This window comes from Phoca vitulina, unplaced genomic scaffold, assembly GCF_004348235.1.
Source record: "Phoca vitulina isolate PV1807 unplaced genomic scaffold, GSC_HSeal_1.0 scaffold47, whole genome shotgun sequence".
NCBI lineage: Eukaryota > Metazoa > Chordata > Mammalia > Carnivora > Phocidae > Phoca > Phoca vitulina.
In genome coordinates, this window is record NW_022589750.1 from 10,914,899 (window position 1) to 10,942,729 (window position 27,831).

Sequence of the window (27,831 nt, forward strand, 5' to 3'; positions counted from 1 at the left end):
AATAAATAAAATCTTTAAAAAAAAAAAAAAAAAAAAAAGTAAAAGAATAATCCTTTTCTTTGTGAGAATGTCTTCATTAATCTTTTCCTCCATGAATTTGATGGGACTGCCATTAGATGACCTTGGCAGGAGAACATGCTGGTCTAACTCATTGGACCCCCGTGTTCCAGAGCCTGCTACAACTCTCATGGACAAGTTCTGAGTTCTGCACTCTGAACTGCGGGGCAGACAGTTCTTCAATGCCTGACGTTAACAAGGGTCGTATCACTTGCCCTCTGCGACCACCCCCGCCCCAGCATCTCATCTTCCAGAGCATGCAGAGGTAGCATTTTGTTCAGAGCATGGCTGTGCTGTTGAACAGGGAGCAGAACAAAGCCATGCCAAGATGCAGGCGGCAGCTCACGCCAACTCGCTGACCTGCCCCCTGGGGCTCACAGCCTGCGACTCGAATTCCTCTCCTCCCACAGCCAAGTGATTACGATCAGAAACGTGCAGGTCCTGGACAAACAGAACAGGAAACGTTACATCCCTGAGAGGCTACTGTGCACCATGACAAGCTGCAGAAGAGAAAACCCAACAAGCGGACCCAACACTCCCAACATTCACAGCACGTGTATTCAGCGTTCATTTTATTTTAGTTACAAAATTGCCCAAACACAAAGTTTAAAAAACACACACACAGCGTTAAGTTTTTTATTCCTTCTTTTGTTGCAGAAAATAAATAATGGTCGCATAATAATCGTTCACATATGCATGTCTATAAAAGCGTCTCTAAAAATGTCATTTGCTGGGATTCGACAGTATCACCTTTTTGGCTTTTCAGTTGCAGGTATGACACAGTATAGATCATTTGATTTCATGGAACTTTTTTAAGCACTTGGGCTCCAGCAACTTTGGAAAAAGGCTGTCTGTGAGCTTAAAAGTCTTATTCCAGGTTATTGTTGAAATAGTTAAGCTACAAACAACCAGGGCTGTTAATTCATTTAGGAGGAGAATATAGTTTCTCTTTTATAAAAATTGCCCAAAAAACTCATGAACACCTAAACCGACATAAAAAGTTGGTCTATCTTCGTAGGAATTAACAAAAAGGAAGGAACAAAGCACAGACGGCCCCTGGGAAGTACATTGAATCAGGCGTGACCCCTCACAGTACTCTCTGCTTCCAGTTTGGCCCTTGGGAGTTTAAAGAAAGGAAAGCTGTTCAGTCATCTAAACCTATATTTCTGAAAAGGTAGGACATGGACTCCCCATTGTGAATCCGACGGATGGCTTCTGAGAGGATCATGCTGATATCCACAGTTTTAATTTTGGGGCACTGGAGCTTCTGGATTTCATGTGGAATCGTATTGGTAACCACCACCTGCAAATCAAGAGGAAAGAAATCCAACAGCATCAGAGAACCAGGTAGCTTCCTGTCTGGATCTGAAAATCTGATATATTCTCAAATTTCGGTGGTTCTACTTGACAGGACAGTGAGTCTACCATATGTTTTCAGTCAACGTGAACACTACTCGTTTCTTTTCTTTTATTAAAAAAAAGATTTATTTATTTTAGAGAGAAAGAGTGAGTGAGTGCAGAGGGAAGGGGCAGAGGGAGAGGGAGAGAGTCTTAAGCAGAGTCTACGCTGAGCATGGAGCCCAGTGTGGGGGTCAATCTCACAACCTGAGCTGAAACCAAGAGTCGGACGCTTAACCGACTGAGCCACCCAGGTGCCCCCACTACTTGTGTCTCTTAGGCCAAGGTCTGATACCCTGACACCCACTAAGACAGCTACAGGCAAAAAGACAGAGAATAAGAACTACCAGTGAGGATGTGGGGAAACTGGAACCCTCAGACGCTGCTGGCAAGAGGAGTGAAAAATGGTTTGGCTACTCTGGAAAACAGTCTGGAGGTTCCTCAAAAGGTTAAACATAGAGTTGCCACAGAACCCGAGAAATGAAAACATATCTCCACTCAAACACTTGCACATAAATGTTTAAAACACTATTATTTACAAGAGTCAAAAAGTGGTAACGACCCAAATTTCCATAACCTTATGAATGAAAAATCAAAATGTGGCATATCCATTTGATGAAATATTCAGCAACAAATAAGAATGAAGTACGGATACCCTGCTCCGGCAAGGATGAACTTTCAAAACAGCACACTAAGTGAAAGAAGCCAGACACAAAATGTTCCACATCACAGGATTTTATTTATATGAAATGCCCAGATTCGGTAAATCTATAGAAACGGAAAGCAGATTAGTGGATGCCTAAGGCTGAGTGGACTGAGAAGAAATGGGGAGAGGGGTGGACTGCTAATGAGAATTGGGGCTCCCTTCTGGGGGGAGGAGAATGGTGGGTGCACAATTCTGTGAATACACTAAAAACCAGTGAATGTTATACTTTAAATGGGTGAATTGTACGGTATGTGAATTATATCTCAATAAAGCTGTTTTTCTTAAAATTAAGATTTGGTAAAAAAGAAAGACAAAGAAGCACTTTCCAACAGCTACAAATGGAAAAAAAAAATAGCCGTCCTAAAAAAAACAGGGATGGGAATGATTTGTTAATTATATTTATACTCTATACTCCCTACTTCTGAAATAAGCATCAAGACCTCTTATAATAAAGATGCACATACACAAGGAGACTGTTGAAACAGAGGTGGACAGTAAGGAATTATTCAGAACCAGCAGCAGGGACATGAAAACCTAGCCTCATCTGATTCTTGTGACTTCCTTTTGTAGCTGATATTCCTGGCACATGAGGCAAAAATGGAAACATGAAGAGTCACATAAATTATCGTGGCCTGTGAAAGAGAACAGTTCCCAAATTAAAAAAAAACAAAACAAAAAACAACAACAACAAAAAAAACCCCAGAAAACCCTTCCCACTGGTATCAAGCACAGACTTCTCTGCACACCCCCCAGAGAATCGGTGTGAGGCGTGACCCGGGGCGGGGGGGTGCTACACCTGCGCCCCATGCACGGTGCTCCCTTGTAGGGGTTGGTTTTTCACGCATCAACCACCCTCACTGGGGGATGTATCTTCCACATCTATTCTTTTTTTTTTTTTAAGATTTTATTTATTTATTTGCCAGAGAGAGAGAGAGCACAAACGGGGGGTAGGGGGAGCAGAGGGAGAAGCAGGCTCCCTTCTGAGCAGAGAGCACAACGCGGGACTCGATCCCAGGGCCCCGGGATCATGACCTGAGCCGAAGGCAGACACTTAACCGACTGAGCCACCCAGGCGTCCCTTCCACATCTGTTCTAACCAGTTTTTAGAAGTACCAGTTTGAGAGGTGCCTGGGTGGCTCAGTCCTTAAGCGTCTGCCTCCATCTCAGGTCATGATCCCAGGGCCCTGGGATCGAGCCCCGCATCGGGCTCCTTGCTTAACAGGGAGTCTGCTTCTCCCTCTGCCTGCCGCTCCCTCTGCGTGTGCTCGGTCTCTCTCTAATAAATAAATAAAATCTTTAAAAAAAAAAAAGTATCAGTGTTATTGAGATATAATTCACGTACCATCCAGTCACCCATTTAAAGTGTATGCTTCACCGGTCTTCAGAACACTCAGAGTTGGGCTTAGCACGTCCCCCAGAAAGAAACGCTGCATGCCTTCACTGTCCCTCCTCATCTCACCATTCCCCAGAGGCCTGGCAACCACTGATCTCCTGCCTTTATCTATTCTGACCATTTCATTTAAGGATTTTAACTAAAACAAACAAACCAAAAACCCCCACTTCAAATCTTGGTTTATCAGCCCCGAGCACTATCTTCCGAAAGAGGAGGACAGCAGCCTCTCCACGTCCCCCACCTCCGCCCCCTACCCGGCAGAGTCCACCATTGCTCCTGCACTGTTTACACCCTACTGCTCCACTGTGCTTTGTGCTGTAAGTTTACGGGAAAAACCTGAGCTTCCTAACCAGAGTGAACACAGAAACCCAGTTTATTGATTATTATTATTATTTAAGATTTTATTTATTTATTGGAGAGAGAGCACGAGCGGGGAGGAGAAGGAGACGCAGACTCCCCATGGAGCAGGAAGCCCGATGCGGGGCTCGATCCCAGGACCCCGAGATCATGACCTGAGCCAAAGGGAGACGCATAATGACCGAGCCACCCAGGCGCCCCAGAAACCTGGTGTAGCCACTAGTTACTGGCCTGACTCCCCCTTCTGGGCATCAGTGCGAGGCCCCTCTCAAGACACAAACGCGCCCATCCGCAGAGGGGGCCTGTCCCTCAAGACTCGGGTGCACTTGCGTCCATTTCTGCTGCTTTCATGCCTCCTCTCCAAAGGCCACTCTGCTCTAGGAGGCCTGGGTCCCGCAGGGCCCCCCCCACTCCTCTGGCTTGCTTTTTCAAATCTGCCCGCACGCAGCACCCGTGGGAACCACGTGGACAGACCGTGACAGCTGCCCAAAGTCCTCTCCATCTACTCAGTATGTGAATTCTGTATCCAGTTCGTGGCCTTGAACACCTTTCACGTATTCTTGGCCCTTAGGATGTCTGTCCCGCTGGACATAAGGAGGCTGGATCTAGTCCAAGCCACACCAGCCTGGCCTCTGTCTGAGCGAAGGCACCTTGAACCCTTGAACACAGGGCCAGGCTCAAGGAGATGGCCTGCTGAAGAGTAGAAGTGTGGGACTCGGAAAAGTAAAAGGAGTTTGAGCCACGGAGGATTCAATACCCAGGAATCTCCAGGGCAAAACACCTCCCATTTCTTAAGAGAGAATGAAGATGTGATTTATGCAGTCAGAGCAGACAAGCAGATCAGCCGGCTGACCTGGGGGGCAGACAAAGCAGGGGGAGTAAGCCTGATGGCCTCGCCTCAGGCCTGAGTGAGATGCCGGCGGCTTGGGAAACTGCCCTGTTTGCCTCCTGCCCCAGGTCCATACCGCAGGCGTCTGTCTGTACCAGCGAGAGCTGTGCTTTGGCATGTAAATGCTCAGCCTACCGGCTGTGTGACCTGAAGAAGTCCCTTGGCCTTTCGGATGCAGGACTTCCTGTCTCTCTAAAAGTGGCGCTGATGGGCAGCCTGCAGGGCTGTGATGGAGTCTGGGGGGGGCCGGGGGGAGTGTGCACAGCACCGCGCGCCATGTGCCCCATTTATGAGAGTCAGTAAAACTAGTACCATGCGCAAAAGACAGAGGCTTCCGGTCCGTGAAACGCAAACATAACCCACGGTGTGAATCAATTCTTAACCACCAAATCATGCAGCCCTCACCCGCTCCCTCTAACCGGGACCAGGAGGCACAGAAGTGTCGGGGCAGCGGAGCCCAGACCGTGGCGGTTACCTCGTCGATGGCGGACTCTTCAATCAGCCGGGGAGCATCTGACGACAACAAGCCGTGAGTCGCCATCACAAAGATCTTATATGCGCCCCTTTCCTTCAGGGTCTCTGCTGCGGCAAGGAAGCTGTCCACGTCGTCGATGATGTCATCCTGTCAAGTCACAGAGGGAGCAGAAGGTACGTGAACACGGGGGCAAAGGCGGGTTCACACAACCCGGAAAAAGAAAGGGTGTCATCCCACTCTAGCAGATCTGCTGTCCCATCTAACATATCCGGGTGGCATGGTGACACGGCCGGTCGCTGTGCCCCCGCTGCATTCCCTGCAGGCCTCTCGGCCACACTGGGGCTCCCTGGGGCCACCAGCTCCACCTTATCCCTCGTGGGTCCGGAACTGTGCCCTCAGCAGGCTGGGGCTCCAGAAATGTTCACTAAAGGGTTTTTGTGTTTTGTGATTTTTTTTAAAGATTTTATTTATTTACTTGACAGAGAGAGGGGGCAGCAGAAGGGGAGGGAGAAGCAGACTCCCCGCTGAACAGGGAGCCCGATGTGGGACTGGATCCCAGATCTCTGGGATCAGGACCTGAGCCAAAGGCAGAAGCTTAACCAACTGAGCCACAGGCATCCCGTGAAGGGTTTTTGTTTTTTTGAAACGCATAATAAAATTGTCAGAATGCGCTTGATTCTAGCTAGTCCTTTCCTCTTTTCCTGTTGGTTTTCCTTATTTTCTGAATTTTCTCCACTGGGCACATGGGAAATATACTTTCTACATATGGGAAAGATAGTAATAGTATTTTTTTTCAAAGATTTTATTTATTTATTTGACAGAGACACAGTGAGAGAGGGAACACAAGCAGGGGGAGTGGGAGAGGGAGAAGCAGGCTTCCCGCTGAGCAGGGAGCCCGATGTGGGGCTCGATCCCAGGACCCTGGGATCATGACCTGAGCCGAAGGCAGACACTTAACGACTGAGCCACCCAGGCGCCCCCCTGTCAAACTATTTCAGAATGGCTGTACCATTTTGCCAGTAGCACTTTTCAAGTAATATCTCTGTTTTTCTTCTTTGATCACAGTAATATCAGTATACATTTGAAAGGAATAATATATATGCATATAAAATAAATGTGTGAATACTTACTCAAGTCTAGACGATGCTTGATACCCTAGTGGGCTTAAAATAACTTTGGTAGCCTGGGTGTGATAGGAAAGACTCCGTTTTCCACCTCCCATGTCTCTCACCTGCATATCCCCTTTACAGTTCACATAAATGCGTGGAGGTTTTTCTCTGTGATACCAGCTGCTTGTCTTACAATTTAACTCAGGTCTTTTTTTTTCTTCTTTTTTTTTCTTTAAGCTTTTACTTGAGAGAGAGAAAGTATGAGCGGGGGAGGGGTGCAGAGAGAGAGCGCTGGGGAGCCCAATGTGGGGCTCCATCCCAGGACCCCAAGATCATGACTTGAGCCGAAGTCACACGCTTAACCGACTGAGCCACCCGGGCGCCCCAGTTTAACTCTGTTCTGACACTGTCTACCCAGAGCTAGTGTCGCAGCCCCGCGGGTTAAGGGTCAGTCCTACAAGACCGCTCCCACCCTACTTCAGATGCCATTTGCAAGTACGGCCCCGGCTTACCCACAGCTTCTGTGTGATCTGGCCACAAAGCAGAGGTTCCCATGACCCCCTTCTCAGGTTGGATTAATTTTGCTAGAGCGGCTCACAGAACTCAGGGAAACCCTTGTATTGACCGGTTTATTAAAGGATGTCATAAAGGATACCAATGAAGAGATACATAGGGCGAGGTCTGGGAGGGTCCAGAGCACAGAATATTCTGTCACCGTGGAGCTGGGGTACGTCACCCTCCCAGTATGTGGATGTGTTCACCAATCCGGAAGCTCTCCAAACCCTGTACTTTTGGGATTTTTATGGAGGTTTCATCACATAGGCATGATGGATCATTAACTCCATTTCCAGCCCCTCTCCCCTCTCTGGAGAATGGGGGTTAGGGGACTGGAAATTCCAAGCTTCTCATGGCATAGTCTTTCTGGTGACCAGCCCCCATTCAGGAGCCCACCGGGAGTCACCTCATTAGAATAAAAGATGCTTCTAGTGCTCTTATCACTTAGGAATTTACAAGGGTTTTGGGAGCCCTGTGTCAGGGTCAGGGTCAAAGACAAATAGAACAAATGATGTTCTTAGTGTTCTCATCACTTAGAAATTTGCAAGGGTTTTAGGAGCTCTGTGTGCTCTCTGGGTGGAGACCGATATATATATTTTCTACCCTGTCACACTGGGAGTCTGTGGTGCATGGGTCGGACACCACTGGACTGTGTAGTTTGTTAAAATACTATTACTATAGGGGCGCCTGGGTGGCTCAGTCGTTAAGCCTCTGCCTTTGGCTCAGGTCATGACCCCAAGGTCCTGGGATCGAGCCCCGCATCGGGCTCCCTGCTCAGCGGGGAGCCTGCTTCTCCCTCTCCCACTCCCCCTGCTTGTGTTTCCTCTCTCGCTGTGTCTCTCTCTGTCAAATAAATAAATAAAATCTTTAAAAGAAAAAAAAGAAATAGTTTGACAGGTTCTTATAACACTCTCTTTGCAATCACCATGCAACCCGCCAATCGCACCTTTGGCCATTTATCCCACAAAAAGTAAAACAAAAACCCATACACAAATGTGCATAGCAATTTTATTTCTAATAGCAGAAAACTGGAAACAATCCAAACGTCCTTCAGTCGGTGAACGGTTCAATTGTGGTACCAACCTGCATGGAAAACAGCTCATCCTAAAAGGGTGTACTTAAATATACGTAACAACCTGGATGGATCTCCAGGGAAGCATGCTAGGGGGAAAAAACCGATCTTAAAGCCTGGCCAACTGTATACTTCACTTGTATGACTTTCTTGAAGTCACCATTACAAAGACAGAGGACAGATTAGCCATCAGGGATCGGGGGGGCAGGAGGGGACCTAGCGATAAAGGCAGGGCACGAAGGAGCTCCGCTCAGGTGATGGTGTCCTTCTGTATCTGACCGAGGTGGCGGTTACACAAAGCTCCACGTGTGAGAAGCCTGCACACGTCCACACACACACACGTCACACTGGTCCTATCAGGAGCGGCTGTGTGGGTGGTGGTGATCTGAATTTCCAGATTGTGTTACTGCACCACAGTTGAGCAAGGAGGAGGAAGCTGATCAAGAGAACACAAGACTTCCCTGTATAATTTGGGGGAGGGGAGGGCCTACTTCCTATGAATCAAAATTACTTCAAAATAAAAAGGGTTTTTTTTTCTTTTTAATGCAGTAGAAAAGGGGCAAAAGCATTACTGAATTCACAGCATCTTGTTACTACAGATTTTGTTAATTAAGGAATAAATTCATGGGCAGTTAGTACCCTAGAGGGTGATGTCAGAGATTTTGTAATTCAGAAAAGATTTTATAATTCAGAAGTTCACAAGCAAAATCACAAGCACTGGGGAGAACGTGGGGCCCCCACTATGGAGTCTTGGTTAACTGGTGCGGCCACTCTGGGAACAGTTTGGCACCAGTCAGGAAAGTTGGAAATGTGTGTGCCTTCTGACCCAACCACCCCACTCCCAGGTGCCAAGAAAGTTTTACACGTATGCTCCAGAAAATAGGCACAAGATTGTTCAGAGCAGTATTATCTGGAAATAGAGAAACTGTATGTTCGGTGCCTGGAGAACAGATCAATAAGCTGTGTCATGGTTGTACCAGGAACAGCAGTAAAGAGAAATAACGTGCAACCACATGTTACTACATGGAGAAATCTCAGAACAGCATCGAACGGAAGTCATAAAGTACACAAAGACTTCATTATACAAACATCAGAAACCTGAAAAACAGAACCACCTAGCATTAGGGATACATGCATTCACGGCAAGCAAGGGCATGAATGGTGACTTCCGGGTTGCTGACAACCTTTGGGGGTAGGAGAGAGAAGAGAGACCAGGGAAGAGCCAACGTGGCCTCACGGGGACAGGACGACGTTCTGTTTCCAAGCTGAGCAGTGGGGCGCCCACATGTTCATATTATTGTTGTTTTAACGATACAGGCATTAAATGTACTCCTTCTGTGCACTGGTTTTGTGAAGCACAAGAAGATGAGTGTTTTAAACAGTTATCAATTTTGTACCCTACCTTTATCACAAAACAATTTCTCATGTATGACAAACAGCCACACAACATTTAGTAAACTAAGTAGTTACAATTTCTTAATAAACTAATGATAACAATTTTCTGCTTTTGGACCAAAGTAAACATGTAGCACAAGGTACCAACGTAAAGGAGACTTACCTGGCCACACCGCTATCCACACAATTAACAAATAATTCAAGAGAATAACAACGGCAAATACAACAATTAACAATAATAAGAGAGATCTACATACCACAATGATGGCGATCCTTCCTCCAACATCGCCAACAACTGTGATTGGGGGCTTTTCTTTAGGAATCAGCACTGGTCAGAATAAAACACACACAAAAATTTCTATATTAAAGCCTTTAAAAAGTTAATGTCTCATGATAAAAAGACCCAAGGAACTAGAAACAGATGGGAACTTCCTCAACCTGAAAAAGGGCAAATATGAAAAACTCACAGCTGACAGCATACTTAATGAAAGACTGAAACATTCCCCTAACATCCGGAACAAGACAAAGGATGCCTGCTCTCACCATTGCTACTCAACACGGTACTGGATGTGCTAGCCACAGCAATTAGGCAAGAAAAAGAAATAAAAGGTATCCAGATTGGACAGAAAGAAGTAAAACTACCTCTATTAGCAAATGACATGACCCTACATATAAAAAATACTAAAGAATCCACAAAGAACTACCAAAGCTAATACATCAATTCACCAAAGTTGCAAGGTAACACATAAAAATCAGTTCTTTCTACACACAAGCAATGAACAATCTGAAGAAGAAATAACTCCACTTGTAAAAGCATTGAAAAGAATAAAATACCTGAAAATAAATTTAACCAAAGAGGTGAAAGACTTGTACACTGAAAAGTATAATATACTGGTGAAAAAAATTAAAGGAAACATAAATAAATGCAAAGATATCCCATGAATTTATTCCTTAATTAACAAAATCTGTAGTAACGAGATGCTGTGAATTCAGTAATGCTTTTGCCCCCTTTCTACTGCCAGTGAACTATATACTTTAAAACGGCTGATTCTAGGTTATGTGACTTTCACTTCAATTTTTATTTTTTATTTTTAAGGATTTTATTTATTTGTCAGACAGAGAGAGAGAGCACAAGCAGGGGGGAGCAGCAAGCAGAGGGAGAAGCAGACTCCCCACTGAGCAGGGAGCCCGATGCGGGGCTCAATCCCAGAACCCTGGGATCATGACCTGAGCCAAAGGCAAACGCTTAACCGACTGAGCCACCCAGGCATCCCTCACTTCAATTTTTAAAGAAAGGTCAGTGTCACTAATGAAAAAAAGTAGGAGTGCTCTAGATCAGGGCTTCTCAACCTGGGCACCATTGACTTTTCAGTCAGGTAATTCTTTGTGGTGGGAGCTGTCCTGTGTTTTACAGGATGTTTACGGCATCCTTGGCCCCCTCAACTGTGACCACCAAAAATGTCTCCAAGTGTGCTCAATGGGACAAAATCCATGGCATCCCTGCCCCACACGCCCCAGTTGAGAACCAATGCTGTGGATTAAAAGAGGCTAAAGACGAAGGACAACTGAACGTAACGTGATCCTAGGTGGCGGGGGGCGGGGGGGGGACGACAGAAATGTAAAACCAAACAAAGCAAGATAAATCCCAAAACTGAAGTAATTTTGTACACTTTCCACACTTCCTTTTCCAGGCACCTAACCCCAGGACTGGGGAAAGAGTATAACAGTGTAGACTTTAGGGAATCAACCTGACAAAGAGCCGTATGAACAGTTTTACCTTTGGATTCATAAATCTCACTTTTAGAAACTTACAATGAATAAGCCCAGATACAGAAAAAGCGTTAACCCACCTATGTGCGTTACAACATTATACTGGCAAAGAACAGGTGAAAACATCACGGTGCCTGGGAGGCTCAGTCGGTTAAGCATCTGACTCTTGGTTTTGGCTGGGGTCATGACCTCAGGGTCCTAAGATCAAGCCCTGCATGGGGCTCTGCGCTCAGAGCAGGGTCTGATGGAGATTCTCTCCCTCTCCCTCTGCTCCTCCCCCCCCCCACTTGCTCTCTTTCTAAAATAAATAAAACCTTAAAAAAAACAAAACAGGTAAAAACAAATACCTGCGAGACCCTGGTTGGGCTTAGGTTTCAACCACATTCAACAGCCATTAAAAATGCTGTTCATGCAAGTTTTCAATCACCTGGGAGAAGGTGTATTATGGAGCAACACGTGCATTCTGTCCCCGTCTACACCGCAGCTCCATAACCCAAGGAAGGAAACCATGGGAAGAGGCCCACCAGAAGATAAAAATGCTGTGTCTCTGGATCTAGTGCTGTAATGTTTTGAATATTTATATAATGGGCTCCTATTCTGGAAAAGTATTGCTTTCTTTTTTATTTTTTATTTTTTTTTAAGATTTTATTTATTTGTCAGGGAGAGAGCACAAGCAGGGGGAGCAGCAGGCAGAGGGAGAAGCAGGCTCTCCGCTGTGGAAGGAGCCCGACACAGGACCCAATACCAGGACCCCAGTATCATGACCTGAGCTGAAGGCAGATGCCCAACCAACTGAGCCACCCAGGAGTCCCATAGAAAAGTACTGCTTTCTTTTTTAGTTGGCATTTTCCCTCTGTAAGAAACCAAAAAATACGAACTAATTTTTTAAATCTAATGATAAATATCAAAATCTTTTGATGTCATCACAATCTTAACAAGTATATGTGAGATTCCATAGGAATAATGTTTTCTTTTGCCTCCATATGTCTATTTGCATCTATCTACTTGCTACTAACTTAAACAAGTCTAGAGGGCCAGGCCAGCAAATGTGTAAAAAAAGTTCAACATTTGGGATCTGTGGAATTAAAATTCTGCTGTATTCCCCCCCAAATCCTCTAGTGTTCACTGTTTGAGTCAAAATGTACAAACAGAAATGTTATAATTACAATCGTGAACTAAACAAGCTGAAACATAGAGAGCAAATAAGTACATAAAGGAAATGTCAGAGAGTCCTGGCCCCTCGTTTTCATATGGGAGACCACCAGCTCCGTCTCTGCAGTCCAGAAATGACTAGCTAAGGCCACACTTAAAGCTAAAGCCCAGGGGCGCCTGGGTGGCTCAGTTGGTTAAGCGACTGCCTTCGGCTCAGGTCATGATCCTGGAGTCCCGGGATCGAGCCCCACATCGGGCTCCCTGCTCAGCGGGGAGCCTGCTTCTCCCTCTGACCCTCCCCCCCCATGGACTCTCTCTCTCATTCTCGCTCAAATAAATAATAAATAAATAAATCTTAAATTAAAAAAAAAAAAAAAAGCTAAAGCCCAGAAGTTAAAAGGAGCTGGTTCATGTGAAGACTGCTGACACGTTCCTGAACGTAGCTGACAGTAATTGCAAAGCTGAATAGGAACGTGCTTTCCCCCTGAGCTCAGGGAAAGGGCTCATCCCTGTAGAGCCCTGCCTAACACGAGCCCCTCACTGAGCAGATACCGGCTCTGAAAGGAAGGCCAGCCACAGGCCTGAGAGCCCAGCAGCCTTGCAGTGGGGTGCACGCGCTAATGTGGGGCCTGATTAGCAAATCCCGAACCCTGGCTCCATCCCTAGCTCTCTCTCCTTTTTCCTTTTTTTAAGATTTTATTTATTTGAGAGAGAGAGCACAAGTGGGGTGAGGGTCAGAGGGAGAAGCAGACTCCCCACTGAGCAGGAAGCCCGATGCCGGACTTGATCCCAGGACCCTGGGATCATGACCTGAGCCGAAGGCAGACGCTTAACAACTGAGCCACCCAGGTGCCCCTCTCTCTCCTCTTTAAAACTCCCATCACAGTGGGAGAGGGCCATCTCCCAAGATGGAATGGGAGAGGCATAGGCCTTCCCGTCCAATGAGCCCATTGCTAGACTCCCAGAGCAGTGATATATGTGTGCTAAGTCACAAATGTAAGCCACAGATGTAATTTTAAATTTTCTAGCAGCCACATTACAAAAGTATCGGGAAATAGGTGAAACTAATTTTAATACATTTTATTTAATCAAAAATATCATTTCAACATGTACTCAATAAAAACATGATTAACAAAGATCTTTCACATCATGGTTTTCACATCAAGAGTGCGTGTCCCTCACAGTCCCGGCACACCTCGGCTCCCATTCGCCCCACTCCAGCGGGCAGGCGGCCGCTGGGTCGGACAGCACAGCCCAGCCCGAGATCAAAGCCCTCCCACTGTGCATCTGTGTAACTTCATCAGCCTCCCAAATCTGTCCTCCCTATCTCTTGCCTCTCTTCCCTGCAATCTATCCCAACACCCAGTGCAGGCCTGGACTTCTGAAGACACCTGCCCCCAGCTCCTGAGAACTTTGCAGCCTTTTGTAATGCAAGTATATGAACTGGCATTTAAAATCCTCCCTTCCGGGGCGCCTGGGTGGCTCAGTTGGTTGGGCGACTGCCTTCGGCTCAGGTCATGATCCTGGAGTCCCAGGATCGAGTCCCGCATCGGGCTCCCTGCTCGGCAGGGAGTCTGCTTCTCCCTCTGACCCTCCCTGCTCTCATGCTCTCTCTCTCTCATTCTCTCTCTCAAATAAATAAATAAAATCTTTAAAAAAATAAAATAAATAAAATAAAATAAAATAAAATAAAATCCTCCCTTCCGGGGTGCCTGGGTGGCTCAGCCGTTAGGCGTCTGCCTTCAGCTCAGGTCATGATCCCAGGGTCCTGGGATCGAGCCCCACATCGGGCTCCCTGCTCAGCGGGAAGCCTGCTTCTCCCTCTCCCACTCCCCCCTGCTTGTGTTCCCTCTCTCACTGTGTCTCTGTCTGTCAAATAAATAAATAAATAAAAAATCTTTAAAAAAAAAATAAATAAGGGCGCCTGGGTGGCTCAGTTGGTTAAGCGACTGCCTTCGGCTCAGGTCGTGATCCTGGAGTCCCGGGATCCAGTCCCGCATCGGGCTCCCTGCTCAGCAGGGAGTCTGCTTCTCCCTCTGACTCTCCTCCCTCTCATGCTCTCTGTCTCTCATTCTCTCTCTCTCAGATGAATAAATAAAAAAAAAAATCTTTAAAAAAAAAAAAATAAATAAAAATAAAAATAAAAATAAAAAAATAAATAAAATCCTCCCTTCCGCTCCAGCAGACTCCTGCCACCTTACCCCCATCTCTTCCCCCAGGACCTTCCAGTCAGGGTGGTGTCCTTCCTGGTCACACCATGGCCAGACACAGGCCCCAGCCCTTGCCTCCAGAGCCTGCCCTCTGCCCTGCGGGCTGTCCCGGCATCCTGATCTAACCGACGCCTGAACGCTGCCTCTCTCCACCTCAGCCCACCGAGATCCGCAGGTGCAGTCCCAATTCAGCTTTCCTCCCCTCAAGTGTCTTCTATTTGCAAACAAGCAAACTCCTGGGCAAAGCAAGAACACGAAGGGGTCCAGAATATGCCACGGTGGCATAAAAATGATTCTGAGCTGAAGACACTGGAGCTCCTGAAATCCCTTCCGGTCTAAAAGCAGAACCCCCCAAAAGAACTCGAAAGAATTCAAAGGTCATAAGTCCCCTCCCAGGAACAGCCAGGGAAGACTAACTTACCACCTAGACTAGAAGTCAGCACCACACCACACAGACGCGGTCACAAAACCATCCTACTCCCTTCTGTGCTAAGGGCCCTTCCCCTCTCCTAAAAGTCACCTGTTTTCCAGCTTCCCCTGTTAAGATCCCCCCCAATCCTAAACCCTGTCTTTTCTTGTGCTAATCTATCTTTTGTGAGATTTGCAGGCCCGTAAACCTGAATCTAAAGAGGGCAGAGGAAAAGTTTTTCCTCCCCAACAGACTCAAAGGCAGTATTTTTTGTTTTTAATTGAAAAGATGTTAGTAAAGCACGAAGGAAGTTTCTTAAAAACAAACAAATTCACACATAACTTCCCCACCCCGTCACCATATTGTCACCTTTAGTATTCCCTCCGGGGCCTCACACAAGCCCAGGTATACACTCTTGTATTCTGCCGATTCCCATATATTCCAGATTTTTCTCTTGTATCCAGCTAGGCTTAATTATTTCAGTGGGCTGCATAATTAGTTGTGCTGATACAAGATAATTTATCAGGGCCTACCCTCTGCTAAGCCATTTAGACGTTTCTAATATTCTGCATTCAAAGTAACACTATTAGTGAATAGTATGCACAAAGTTTTTTGCTCGTGTTAAACTCTCCTCTAGGATATATTGCTGAGTGAATGGATGAAATTCTCTGAAATGGCAGAACTGAGCCTTTTCCTACTTCTTGCTATGATCACACAGACTGCTTCTAGAAGGCTCTACGATCCACAGGGCTATCAGAAATGCACTTGTTACAACTGGGTATTAATCCGTTTTTGCCCACTTAAAAAAAAACAAAGAGAGAAGAGGCCATTCACAGTGGGAAGACAATACATTCAAGCAGCCTTAAACGCAAAGAGGAGAGTGACAAAGAGGGGCCGGCACACTTACTGGGGATCTCCAGGCTGGGGTGGATGGCAGCTACACTCCTGACCATGGGCGGGGAGTGCCGTCCATCCACCAGGTCGGACTCGGCGTCCTGTGCTTCTCCGTGAATCACCGCGATTCCCAGGCGCAGGCGCTCGGCGAAAGACTGTGCCCTGAGGGAGAGCATGAGACACGGTTCAGAAAGCACGCGGCTTCCATTGTCTGACGTTCACGGGAGGAACATACGAGAACAACCAGTGTAGTTTCCGAGAGCATTAATGAAAAGAGAGAGAAAATAATCTTCGAGTCCTAGGATCCGGGACAAAGCGTGGGGACCCCAGGTGATGAGCACGTCCCTCTCGCAGGGGGCACCAGTGGCCGGACAGCAGCCTGGTCTGCGCTCAGCGGGCTAGCCGCACCTGCACTCGCTAACTGCTAAGCCGCATCTTCCTCGCTTCTAACTGCTAAGCCACCTCGCCACCCACTTAACAGTGAGAACAACCACAGGAGGCAAAGGGCATTAAATACTCCTCAAAGCCATAAGCGTCAATTTTTAAGTTTTACTGAGATATAAGTGAGACCCAACAAACTGTGCATATTTAAACCGTACAATCTCATAAGCTCTGATGTACGCCACGTCCATGAAAACCGTTAGCATGACGAAGACAATGAAGATATCTATCGCTGCCAGACATGTCCTTGTGCCCCTTAGTAACTCCTTCCAGCACCAGGCAACCAACAATCTGCTTTGTGGCACCAGAGTTTGACCTCTTCTAGAATTTCCTAAGTGGAATCAGAGTATGTCATCATTTCTTGTCTTACTTCATTCACTAAGGATAACATTTTGGAGATTCGTCCACATTATATGGCCTATCAACAGGTCACCCCGTCACACTGCAACAGTCCATTATGTGGGTCTACCAGAGTTTGTTCATTTACTTGATACATTTGAGTTATTTCCAGTTCTGAACCATGACAAAACTGCTTTGAACATTCATGTACAGATCTCTGCATGGACTCACGCTTTCCTTCCTCTTGGGTAAAAACCTAGGAGCAGAATGGCTGGATCATAAGGTAAGGCATATATTTAACTCTCTAAAAAACAACCAGACTGTTTTGCAAACTGGGTATACCATTTTACATTCCCCTGAGCAGTGCATGAGGGTCCCGGGGCCTCCATGTTCTCACCAACACATGGTGTGGGCGATTTCAAATGCTATCCATTCTAATGGTGCCTAGTGGTACCTCACTGTGCTTTCCGTTGGGATTTCCCTCATAACAAACAGTGCTGAACATCTTTCATGTTCTTTTTTTTTTTTAAAGATTTTATTTATTTATTTATTTGAGAGAGAGAGAGAGAGAAACAGCATGAGAGGGGAGAGGGTCAGAGGGAGAAGCAGGCTCCCCGCTGAGCCGGGAGCCCGATGTGGGACTCGATCCCAGGACTCCGGGACCATGACCTGAGCCGAAGGCAGTCGCTTAACCAACTGAGCCACCCAGGCGCCCTCTTTCATGTTCTTATCTGCCATTTGAATATATAGTTTGATAAAGGGTCTGTTTATCTTTTGCCAATTTTAGTTGGGCTGCTAGTTCTCTTACGAAGTTTTAGGAATTCTTTATATCCTCTGAATGTAAGTTCTTTTTTTTTTTTAAGTTTATTTATTTAATTTTTTAAGTGATCTCTCCACCCACATGGGGCTTGAACTCATGACCTCAAGATCAAGAGTCTCACGCTCTTCCGACTGAGCCAGGCAGGTGCCCCTGAATATAATAAGTTCGTTATCAAGCACATGCTTTACAAATATTTTCTCCCAATTTGAGCCTTCTCCTATCATTCTCCTAGTAACGTCTTCTGAAGAGTAGTTTTAGGGGGAGTGGGAGAGGGAGAAGCAGGCTTCCCGCCGAGCAGGGAACCCGATGTGGGACTCAATCCCAGGACCCTGGGACCACAACCCGAGCTGAAGGCAGACGCTTAACAACGGAGCCACCCAGGCGCCCGAGTAGTTTTACTTTTGATGATGTTTAACAATTTTTTTCTTATAAAATGTACTTTTGGTGTCTTATTTAAAAAATTTTTGTCCAGCAAAGTCACAAAGATTTTTCTCCCCCGTTTTCCCCTAGAAGTTTTATAGTTTTAGGTTCTACATTTAGTTACAGGATTCACTTTCAGTTGATTTTTGTATATGATGTGAAGTACGACTCAAAATCATTATTTTGTACGTGAACATCCAATCATTCCAATACCATTCATGAAACGGACTACCATTTCTCTGTTGCATTGCTTTGCACCTTTGCTGGAAACCAGTATTCTAGATACACATAGATCTGTTTTTGGACTCGATTCTGTTCCACTACTCTATTTTTCTATCTTTACCCCAATGCTACATAATCACAGTCGCTTCAGCTTTACAGTAAGACTTAACTTCAGTGTTAGATCTCCCACTTTGTTATTTCTCAAAGTCTAAGTAGCACTTACACATGTACTGAGTGGATGGGCAAGTCCATCTCAATCCTATGTGGCCAACACCCAAAATCCCATAATCACTGGTGTGGAGAACACCCTAAGAAGTGATTAGTGGCCCCACTACCTCCCAGTAAACAACATACAGCTGAATCACCGTGGATCACTTTCTCAACCCCTCTCGTCTATGAGAGATAATAAATGCTGACCTCCTAGCCAGAGCAGATCAGATGAGATAACGTAGATAGATGTCTTCATACCAGCTCCTGTAACAGAATACACAGCCTAGGGGGTGCTTAAGCAACAGAAATGTATTTCTCACAGTTCTGGAGGCTAGCAGCCCAAGATGAAGGCACGGCAGAACCGGTGCCTGATAAGGGCCTGCCTTCCGGTTTGCAGATGGCCCATGTTGCTCACGGTACCCTCATGGGGCAGAGAACAGAGAACCACGGCAAGCACCTGACTCTTCTCACAAGAGCACTAATCCCAGACATGAGGGCTCCACCTTCATGACCTAATCACCTTCCAAAGGCCTCACCTCCTAATACCATTATATTGGGGGTTAGGATTTCAAGATGAATTTTGGGAGGGGACACACACGCTCCAACCACAATAGTAGCGAAAACATCTGACGCTACACATAAGCTCCCTCAGGGAGTGTTCTTAGGCCTCATCAGACCTGGCACAATAAACATCTGAATGGATAGGTGACAAACACTGGGGGCGCCTGGGTGGCTCAGTCGGTTAAGTGTCTGCCTTCAGATCAGGTTGTGATCTCGGGGTCCTGGGATCGAGCCCCACGTCGGGCTGCTTGCTCAGCGGGGAGTCTGCTTCTCCCTCTCCCTCTGTGCTCCCCCCCCCAAATAAATAAATAAAATCTTAAAAAAAAAAAAGACAAACACCGTAGTACAGTTGACCCTTGAACAACATAGGTTTGAACTGCACTGGTCCACTTATAAGTGGATTTTTTTTTTAATACAGTCCAATCCTGTAAATGTATTTTTTCTTCCTTACCATTTCTTAATAACATTTTCTTTTCTCTGTCTTACCTGGAGTAAGAATACAGTATACAAATGACAAAATCTGCGTTAATCGACTGTTTATGCTCTCAGTAAGGTTCTAGGCAACAGTAGTCTGTTAGTAATTAAGTTCTGGGGGAGTCAAAAGTTATGCGTGGATTTCTGAAGCACGGAGGGGGGGTCGGTGCCCTAAGACCTGTGTTGCTCAAGGGTCAACTCTACTAACAAAAGCCAAATAAACTGAGCCAAAGGCTACCGCAATGATAAAATCTCATCAACAAACGGGATTAGATATAAAGCAAGTATTACAGAAGTTACGAGAAGCCTATCCATATGGGCGAGACAAAGGAAAATTCATCATATTCTTTGGGTATTTAGGGGGCAAAAATGTATCAAAATGCACTGCTGCCACTTCTCTTTCCGCTAAGACTCCTCCCACGAAGTACAACCAAAACCCTGGATATCATATATGAAACAAATGTAAGAATACTCTAAAGGTGGAGAGGAGAAAAAAGACTGGCTGGGGACCTTGAGACTGTTGGAACGACAAGGTGGTCAGTCTGGTGGTCTTTTTGTCTCATCATCACAGACCTGCAGCTGGAGAAGCAGGCAACCCCAAAATGCCAACAGGCACATACCAAAAAAAGCCCAAACAAAAGCCTGCTTTCTCTAGCCAAAGGACCAAGAAAGGGGCAGCCTCCCAAGTCAGAAAACTTTAACACAGTAACTGCCCTTCTCCGGCCAACCGCCACAGAAAAAGCCAACTACACCACTCCGGACATAAGCACAGGTCAAGTAGGGGGGTCTACCCTTCCTCATTTGCCAGGCTATAATGATGAGCCCCAAACCCTCCAACAGGGCATTTCAGAGAAGGCCAAGTAGAGAGCTGGGACTTTCATCCCTACCGAGCGGTAATGATCCCCCACCCCCCAGTGTCAGTGCAGCATGAACCCTGGACTTCCAACCCCACTCGGCAGTAAAAGGTGCCTTTCCCTCTCCCCTCTGAGGTGGTGTCAGGGGAGGCCTCGTGGGGTCAGGAGCCTCACCAGCCCAGTGGTAACAAGGCCACTTCCCACTTGGTGTCAGTAGAGGATTCACAGGGAGAGTACTCCCACTTCTATCTACTTGTGGGTGTTCTGATCTGATTCTTACTACAAAGCTACAGTAATCAAAACAGTGTGGTGTTGACACACAGACAACAGAACAGATCTGAGAATCCAGAAATAAACACAAACATCTATGGCCAACTGACTTTGGACGAGAATGCCAAAGCCATTCAAGGGGGAAAGAATAGTCTTTTCAACAAATAGTGCTGGACGACCAGATAATCACGTGGAAAAGAAAGAAGCTGGCCCCCGAGACCTCCCTCCATATACAAAAATGAACTCAACATGGATCAGCCACCCAAACATAAGAGCTAAAACTAAAGCACTGGGAGAAAACACAGGGGCAAACTTAATGACCTTGGATTTAGCAATGGTTACTTATATATGATGCCAGAAGCAAAAGCAGTAACAACACAGCTAACCCAGACTTCGTAAAAATTAAAAACTTGTGTGTGTCGAAGGACATTATCAAGACAGGTAAAAGAGGGACGCCTGGGTAGCTCTGTCGGTTAAGCGTCTGCCTTCAGCTCAGGTCATGATCCCAGGGTCCTGGGAACGAGCCCCGCATCGGGCTCCCTGCTCAGAGGGGAGTCTGCTTCTCCCTCTGCCTGCCATTCCCCCTGCTTGTGCTCTCTCTCTCTCTGACAAATAAATAAAATCTTAAAAAAAAAACACACACAGGTAAAAGACAACATACAGAATGGGGTAAAACATTTGCAAATCCTCTATCTGAAAAGGACCCAGTATCCAGAATATATAAAGAACTCCTCTCTCTCTCTCACAAAAATAAATAAATAAAATCTTAAAAAAAAAAGCACACAGTGAGAGACTACTTCACACCCACTGGGATGGCCATAATAATTATAATAATAGGGGCGCATGGGTGGCTCAGTCGTTAAGCGTCTGCCTTCGGCTCAGGTCATGATCCCAGGGTCCTGGGATCGAGCCCCGCATCGGGCTGCTTGCTCGGCGGGAAGCCTGCTTCTCCCTCTCCCCCTCCCCCTGCTTGTGTTCCCTCTCTTGCTGTGTCTCTCTTTGTCAAATAAATAAAATCTTAAAAAAATAATAATAATTATAATAATAATAAAAAAACAGAAAATAAGTGTTGGTAAGGATGTGGAAAGTCTGGAACCCTTGAACATTCCTGGTGAGAATGTGAAATGGTGTAGCCACTGTAGTTCAGCGGTCCCTCAAAAACGTCAGCATAGAATTACCATATACCTAGCACTTTCAATCCGTGGTACACATCCACGAGAAATGAAAACATACATCAACACAGCAACGTGTACACAAATGTTCACAGCAGTAGTCTTCATAACAGCCAAAATGTGGGAACCACCCAAATGTCCTTCAATACATGAACGGATAAACAGTGTGGTTCACATCGGGCTCCCTGCTCAGCAGGGAGTCTGCTTCTCCCTCTGACCCTCCCCCCTCTCATGTGCTCTCTCTCTCTCTCTCTCATTCTCTCTCTCAAATAAATAAATAAAATCTTTAAAAAAAAAAAACAGTGTGGTTCATCCACACAGTGGGGATTATTCAGCTGTAAAAAGAAATGACTGACTGATACACGTTACGACATGGATGAACCTGGAAGACAGGAGGCTACGTGAAAGAAACCATACTCAAAAGGCCACGTACTGTATGATTCCATTTATACGAAACGTCCAGGATAGGCAAATCCACAGAGACAGAAAGCAGATTCGTGGCTGCCAGGGGCTGGGGAGAGAAGGGGCAAATATTTTACCCCATTCTGTATGTTGTCTTTTACCTGTGTGTGTTTTTTTTAAGATTTTATTTATTTGTCAGAGAGAGAGAGAGAGCCCAAGCAGGGGGAACGGCAGGCATGGAGAGTGATTTCTTAATGGGCATGGGGTGTTCCTCTGGAGTGATGAGAAAGCTCTGAAACCTGAGAGAGGTGGTGCGTGCACAACATTGTGAAGGCCCTAACTGCCAACGAACTGTATACTTTCAAATGATTAATTATACCTTACGTGATTTTCACCTTAACAACAACTAAAAGCCTATATATCAGAGAAAAACAAATTACTACATTAAAACTGATCCAGCGCAATGCCCAGAGAAGTGTTTGACAGGTTTATACTCCAAAACGAGTCATGGTTTACTATGACTTCCTCAAATGGACGATACAAGACTCCGCTGATAGAGCTTCTCGAAGGAAGTGTGGTGTGGGCACAGCCCTGGCTGCACCGGACACGGCGACTTTATGTTTTTATCACAAGTGCCAGCCTAATTTATTTAATATCCTAATGTCCTTCGTAATTTATAATGGAAAACTGCTTGTAATGCCCTTTAAATCACTGGCTTACTGTCTGCAAGCTCTCCCTCATCCTTCAATATCATCAGCCTGCGGGACCCAGGATGGAGGTACCTATGTTTTCTTATACTCTGCAGGGCTTCACAGGGATCCAGTGAGCAAAGGCATTCAATCGCAGGACATAATTTTAAAAGAGCATTTTTAGGGGCGCCTGGGTGGCTCAGTCGGTTAAGTATCTGACTCTTGATTTCGGCTCAGGTCATGATTGCAGGGTTGTGAGACTGAGCCCCACACTGGGCTCTGCGCTGGGCGTGGACCCTGCTTAATATTCTCTCTCTCCCTTCCCCCTAATAATCTCTCCCTATCTAAAAAAAGAAGAAAAGGCGGGGGGGAGCTTTTTTCCTTTCTTCCTACATTTGCTTTTGTTCTCTCCCTTTCCCACAAAGTGGCTTCTCCAGAAAACATGGGTATATAAAATCCTCTCAACCCTAAACCACTTTAAATATTGTATTACTGATTTATCAGCTACTCCAACTTACATGTAACTCTCAGCACTGCCTCCGGGTGTTTTTGTTCTGTAAAATGTCACTTTTTAACACAGACCAAGAAGTGGCTTCTCAGCTGGATACAATTCTGTTAATAAATTACTGAGTTCTTGCAATAAAAGGCAATAAACAACTAAAAGTATATTCACTGGTACTGTAAACACCATGGATTTTAAACACCTTGGATGTGAAGGTCCACCAGTGGCTGCCAATCTGGAAATGAGAGAAGCATTAGGTCAGGCTTCCCGACACCTGCATGTCTTTGACTGGTGGGCACAGATTGGAATTGAAAAAAAAAAGAGGAAAATATATGATCATTTTTAAAATGGAGTCAGCAGACAATCTTTAACTATCAGCCCATAGAATTAAAACAAGGGACACCAGTGGGAACCACTGAGGTAGAATCCAGAGCGTCCAGGATTCGATCAGGAAGATGATTCTCCATGTGGACCCAAGGATTAGTGGTGAGCTCCCGCCTACCTCTTGGCCGAGGCTGGAGATTTGGCCACGATCACCGCATTCCTGTAATCCGGGATCTGTGACAGACAAGAGGTCAGGGATTACTCCCATGTCTCCATGAGGCTATTCACACCAAAACCTGACAGTCGATAAAAAGGAACATTCCAAGACTCAAAAATGTCATCTGGTCACTTCAAAGTTTTCCAAAAAGAGAAAAAGTTCAAAGTAAATTTTCCCTTTGGAAAATGAAGAAACCCCTACCTAGGAAAAAGTATTATCAAGGTGAGAACCTCACAGACTGAAGACAAAAAAAAGTAGGGTGAATTGCTGATTAGCTCATATCCATGTGTTGGCGAATACTGATAGTGGGACATAAAGACATTTTTATCAAGTCAACAGGAAGTCCTCTCATGAATCCCCATTGCATGCAACTTCCCAGTGCCAGGATGATACCCATCCAACGTGAATCCAAGGTAACTGTCCAATTCCAAATCAGTGCCGTCCATACAAAGGATTCCCAGGTCTCAGTCATGGCATATTGAAGAAACCAATTTGTTAAAGGATAATCATGACAGTGGGGTTTTATAAAGATATGAAGAACCCTTAAGAAAATAAAATTTCCCTGATGAACCTGGATGCAGAAATTCTCACCAAAATACTAGCCAATAGGATCCAACAAGACATTAAAAGGATTATTCACCAAGACCAAGTGGGATTTATTCCTGGGCTGCAAGGTTGGTTCAACATCCGCAAATCAATCAATGTAATACAATACGTTAATAAAAGAAAGAACAAGGGCAAAAATGATCCTCTCAATAGATGCAGAAAAAGCATTTGACAAAGTACAGCATCCTTTCTTGATTAAAACTCTTCAGAGTGTAGGGATTTGGGTACATACCTCAATATCATAAAAGCCATCTATGAAAAACCCACAGCGAATATCATTCTCAATGGGGAAAAACTGAGAGCTTTCCCCCTAAGGCCAGGAACACGGCACAGATGTCTACTATCACCACTGCTATTCAACATAGTATTAGAAGTCCTAGCCGCAGCAATCAGACAACAAAAAGAAATAAAAGGCATCCAAATTGGCAAAGAAGAAGTCAAACTCTCACTCTTTGCAGATGATATGATACTTTATGTGGAAAACCCAAAAGACTCCACCCCAAAACTGCTAGAACTCACACAGGAATTCAGTAAAGTGGCAGGATATAAAATCAATGCACAGAAATCAGTTACATTTCTATACACCAACAACGACCATAAGATACCTAGGAATAAATCTAACCAAAGAGGCAAAGGATCTGCACTCAGAAAACTATAAAATACTCATGAAAGAAATTGAGGAAGACACAAAGAAATGGAAAAACGTTCCATGCTCATGGATTGGAAGAACAAATATTGTGAAGATGTCAATGCTACCTAGAGCAATCTACACATTCAATGCAATCCCCATCAAAATACCATCCACTTTTTTCAAAGAAATGGAACAAATAATCCTAAAATTTGTATGGAACCAGAAAAGACCCCGAATAGCCAGAGGAATGTTGAAAAAAAAAACAAAGCTGGTGGCATCACAATGCCCGACTTCAAGCTCTATTACGAAGTTGTCATCATCAAGACAGTATGGTACAAAAACAGACACATAGATCAGTGGAACAGAATAGAGAGCCCAGAAATGGACCCTCAACTCTACAGTCAACTAATCTTCAACAAAGCAGGAAAGAATGTCCAATGGAAAAAAGATAGTCTCTTCAACAAATGGTATTGGGAAAATTGGACAGCCACATGCAGAAGAATGAAACTGGACCATTTCCTTACACCACACACAAAAATAGACTCAAAATGGATGAAAGACCTAAATGTGAGACAGGAGTCCATCAAAATCCTAAAGAAAAATACAGGAAGCAACCTCTTCGACCTCAGCCGCAGCAACTTCTTCCTAGAAACATCGCCAAAGGCAAGGGAAGCAAGGGCAAAAATGAACTACTGAGACTTCATCAAGATAAAAAGCTTTTGCACAGCAAAGGAAACAGTCAACAAAACCAAAAGACAACCGACAGAATGGGAGAAGATATTTGCAAATGACCTATCAGATAAAGGGCTAGTATCCAAAATCTATAAAGAACTTAACCAAACTCAACACCCAAAGAACAAATAATCCAATCAAGAAACGGGCAGAAGACATGAACAGACATTTTTCCAAAGAAGGCATCCAAATGGCCAACAGACACATGAAAAAGTGTTCAACCATGAGAGACGATGGACTCTGAAAAACAAACTGAGGGTTCTAGAGGGGAGGGGGGTGGGAGGATGGGTTAGCCTGGTGATGGGTATCAAAGAGGGCACATTCTGCATGGAGCACTGGGTGTTATGCACAAACAATGAATCATGGAACACTACATCTAAAACTAATGGTGTAATGTATGGTGATTAACATAACAATAAAAAATTAAAAAAAAAAAGAAAGAAAAAGTGTTCAACATCACTTGGCATCAGGGAAATCCAAATCAAAACCTCAATGAGATACCACCCCACACCAGTCAGAATGGCTAAAATTAACAAGTCAGGAAACGACAGATGTTGGCGAGGATGCTGAGAAAGGGAAACCCTCCTACACTGTTGATGGGAATGCAAGCTGGTGCAGCCACTCTGGAAAACAGTATGGAGGTTCCTCAAAAAGTTGAAAGTAGAGCTACCCTGCGACCCAGCAATTGCACTACTGGGTATTTACCCCAAAGATAAAAATGTAGTGACCCGAAGGGGTACGTGCACCCCAATGTTTATAGCAGCAATGTCCACAATAGCCAAACTGTGGAAAGAGCCAAGATGTCCTTCAACAGATGAATGGATAAAGAAGATGTGATACACAGACACATACACAATGGAATATTATGCAGCCATCAAAAACCCCGAAATCTTGCCATTTGCAATGATGTGGATGGAACTAGAGGGTATTATGCTAAGCGAAATAGGTCAATCAGAGAAAGACAAGTATCATATGATCTCACTGATATGAGGAATTCTTAATTTCAGGAAACAAACTGAGGGTTGCTGGGGTGGAGGGAGGTGGGAGGGATGGGGTGGCTGGCTGATGGGCACTGGGGAGGGTATGTGCTGTGGTGAGTGTTGTGAATTGTGTAAGACTGTTGAATCACAGACCTGTACCTCTGAAACAAATAATACATTATATGTTAAAAAAAAGAAGAAGATAGTAGGAAGGGAAAAACGAAGGGAGGGAAATCGGAGGGGAGATGAACCATTAGAGACTATGGACTCTGAGAAACAAACTGAGGGTTTTAGAGGGGAGGGGAGTGGGCGGATGGGTTAGTCCGGTGATGGGTATTAAAGAGGGCACGTCCTGCATGGAGCACTGGGTGTTATAGGCAAACAATGAATCATGAACACTACATCAAAAACTAATGATGTAATGTATGGTGACTAACATAACATAATAAAATAAAATTTAAAAAAAGAAAATAACTAAAATATCAGTCTACTTTGGAGTCTTTTACTATTGAACATTTGATTTGTGCTAGTGATGATCGTAACTGAAGATACCCATTAGCAACTTCTTTTTTTTTTTTTTTTTTTTTAAAGATTTTTCATTTATTTATTTGAGAGAGAGAGAATGAGAGAGAGCAAGCACAGGAGAGGGGGGAGGGTCAGAGGGAGAAGCAGACTCCCTGCTGAGCAGGGAGCCCGATGCGGGACTCGATCCAGGGACTCCAGGATCATGACCTGAGCCGAAGGCAGTCGCTTAACCAACTGAGCCACCCAGGCGCCCTCATTAGCAACTTCTAAGAGTTTAGAAGACGGAACTCTTTTTAAGCTGTGCAGTGGACTATTTCTGACTTCATCCCAGCCATATTTCCAGATTATGTTCTTGACAATTAAACACTTCACTAAATTATATGATATATCCTTCAATATATCCTAATTGCTTTTTATCTCACAATTATGCTAGATAATGATTTTCCATATAAGCATTAATAATCTTCAGCACCTTGTACAACGCCTAGTATGTGGGAAGCACTAAATAATATTCAGTGAATGAACAAAAAACTGATTAATTTGAAGACAGCTCTAACGCAGATGTATCCAGCCTAACTACATGGACTGGATGTCTTTAC

The 27,831-nt window shown here is 45.0% G+C and overlaps 1 protein-coding gene across 3 annotated transcripts in view; it reads right to left on the reverse strand.

Moving 5' to 3' along the window:
- Positions 1 to 679: 679 nt before the first annotated feature.
- The window catches only part of PRPSAP2 (phosphoribosyl pyrophosphate synthetase associated protein 2), a 49,378-nt gene continuing 22,226 nt past the window's right edge, over positions 680 to 27,831 (reverse strand). For all 3 annotated transcript variants that reach the window (XM_032431904.1, XM_032431902.1, XM_032431903.1), the window contains 5 exons: positions 23,720 to 23,775; positions 15,855 to 16,003; positions 9,664 to 9,734; positions 5,276 to 5,422; positions 680 to 1,360 (listed from right to left, as the gene is read on the reverse strand). In XM_032431904.1, the coding sequence (XP_032287795.1) occupies positions 1,202 to 1,360; positions 5,276 to 5,422; positions 9,664 to 9,734; positions 15,855 to 16,003; positions 23,720 to 23,775 (582 nt within the window). In that variant the 3' untranslated portion in view covers positions 680 to 1,201. The remainder of the gene's footprint in view (positions 1,361 to 5,275; positions 5,423 to 9,663; positions 9,735 to 15,854; positions 16,004 to 23,719; positions 23,776 to 27,831) is intronic.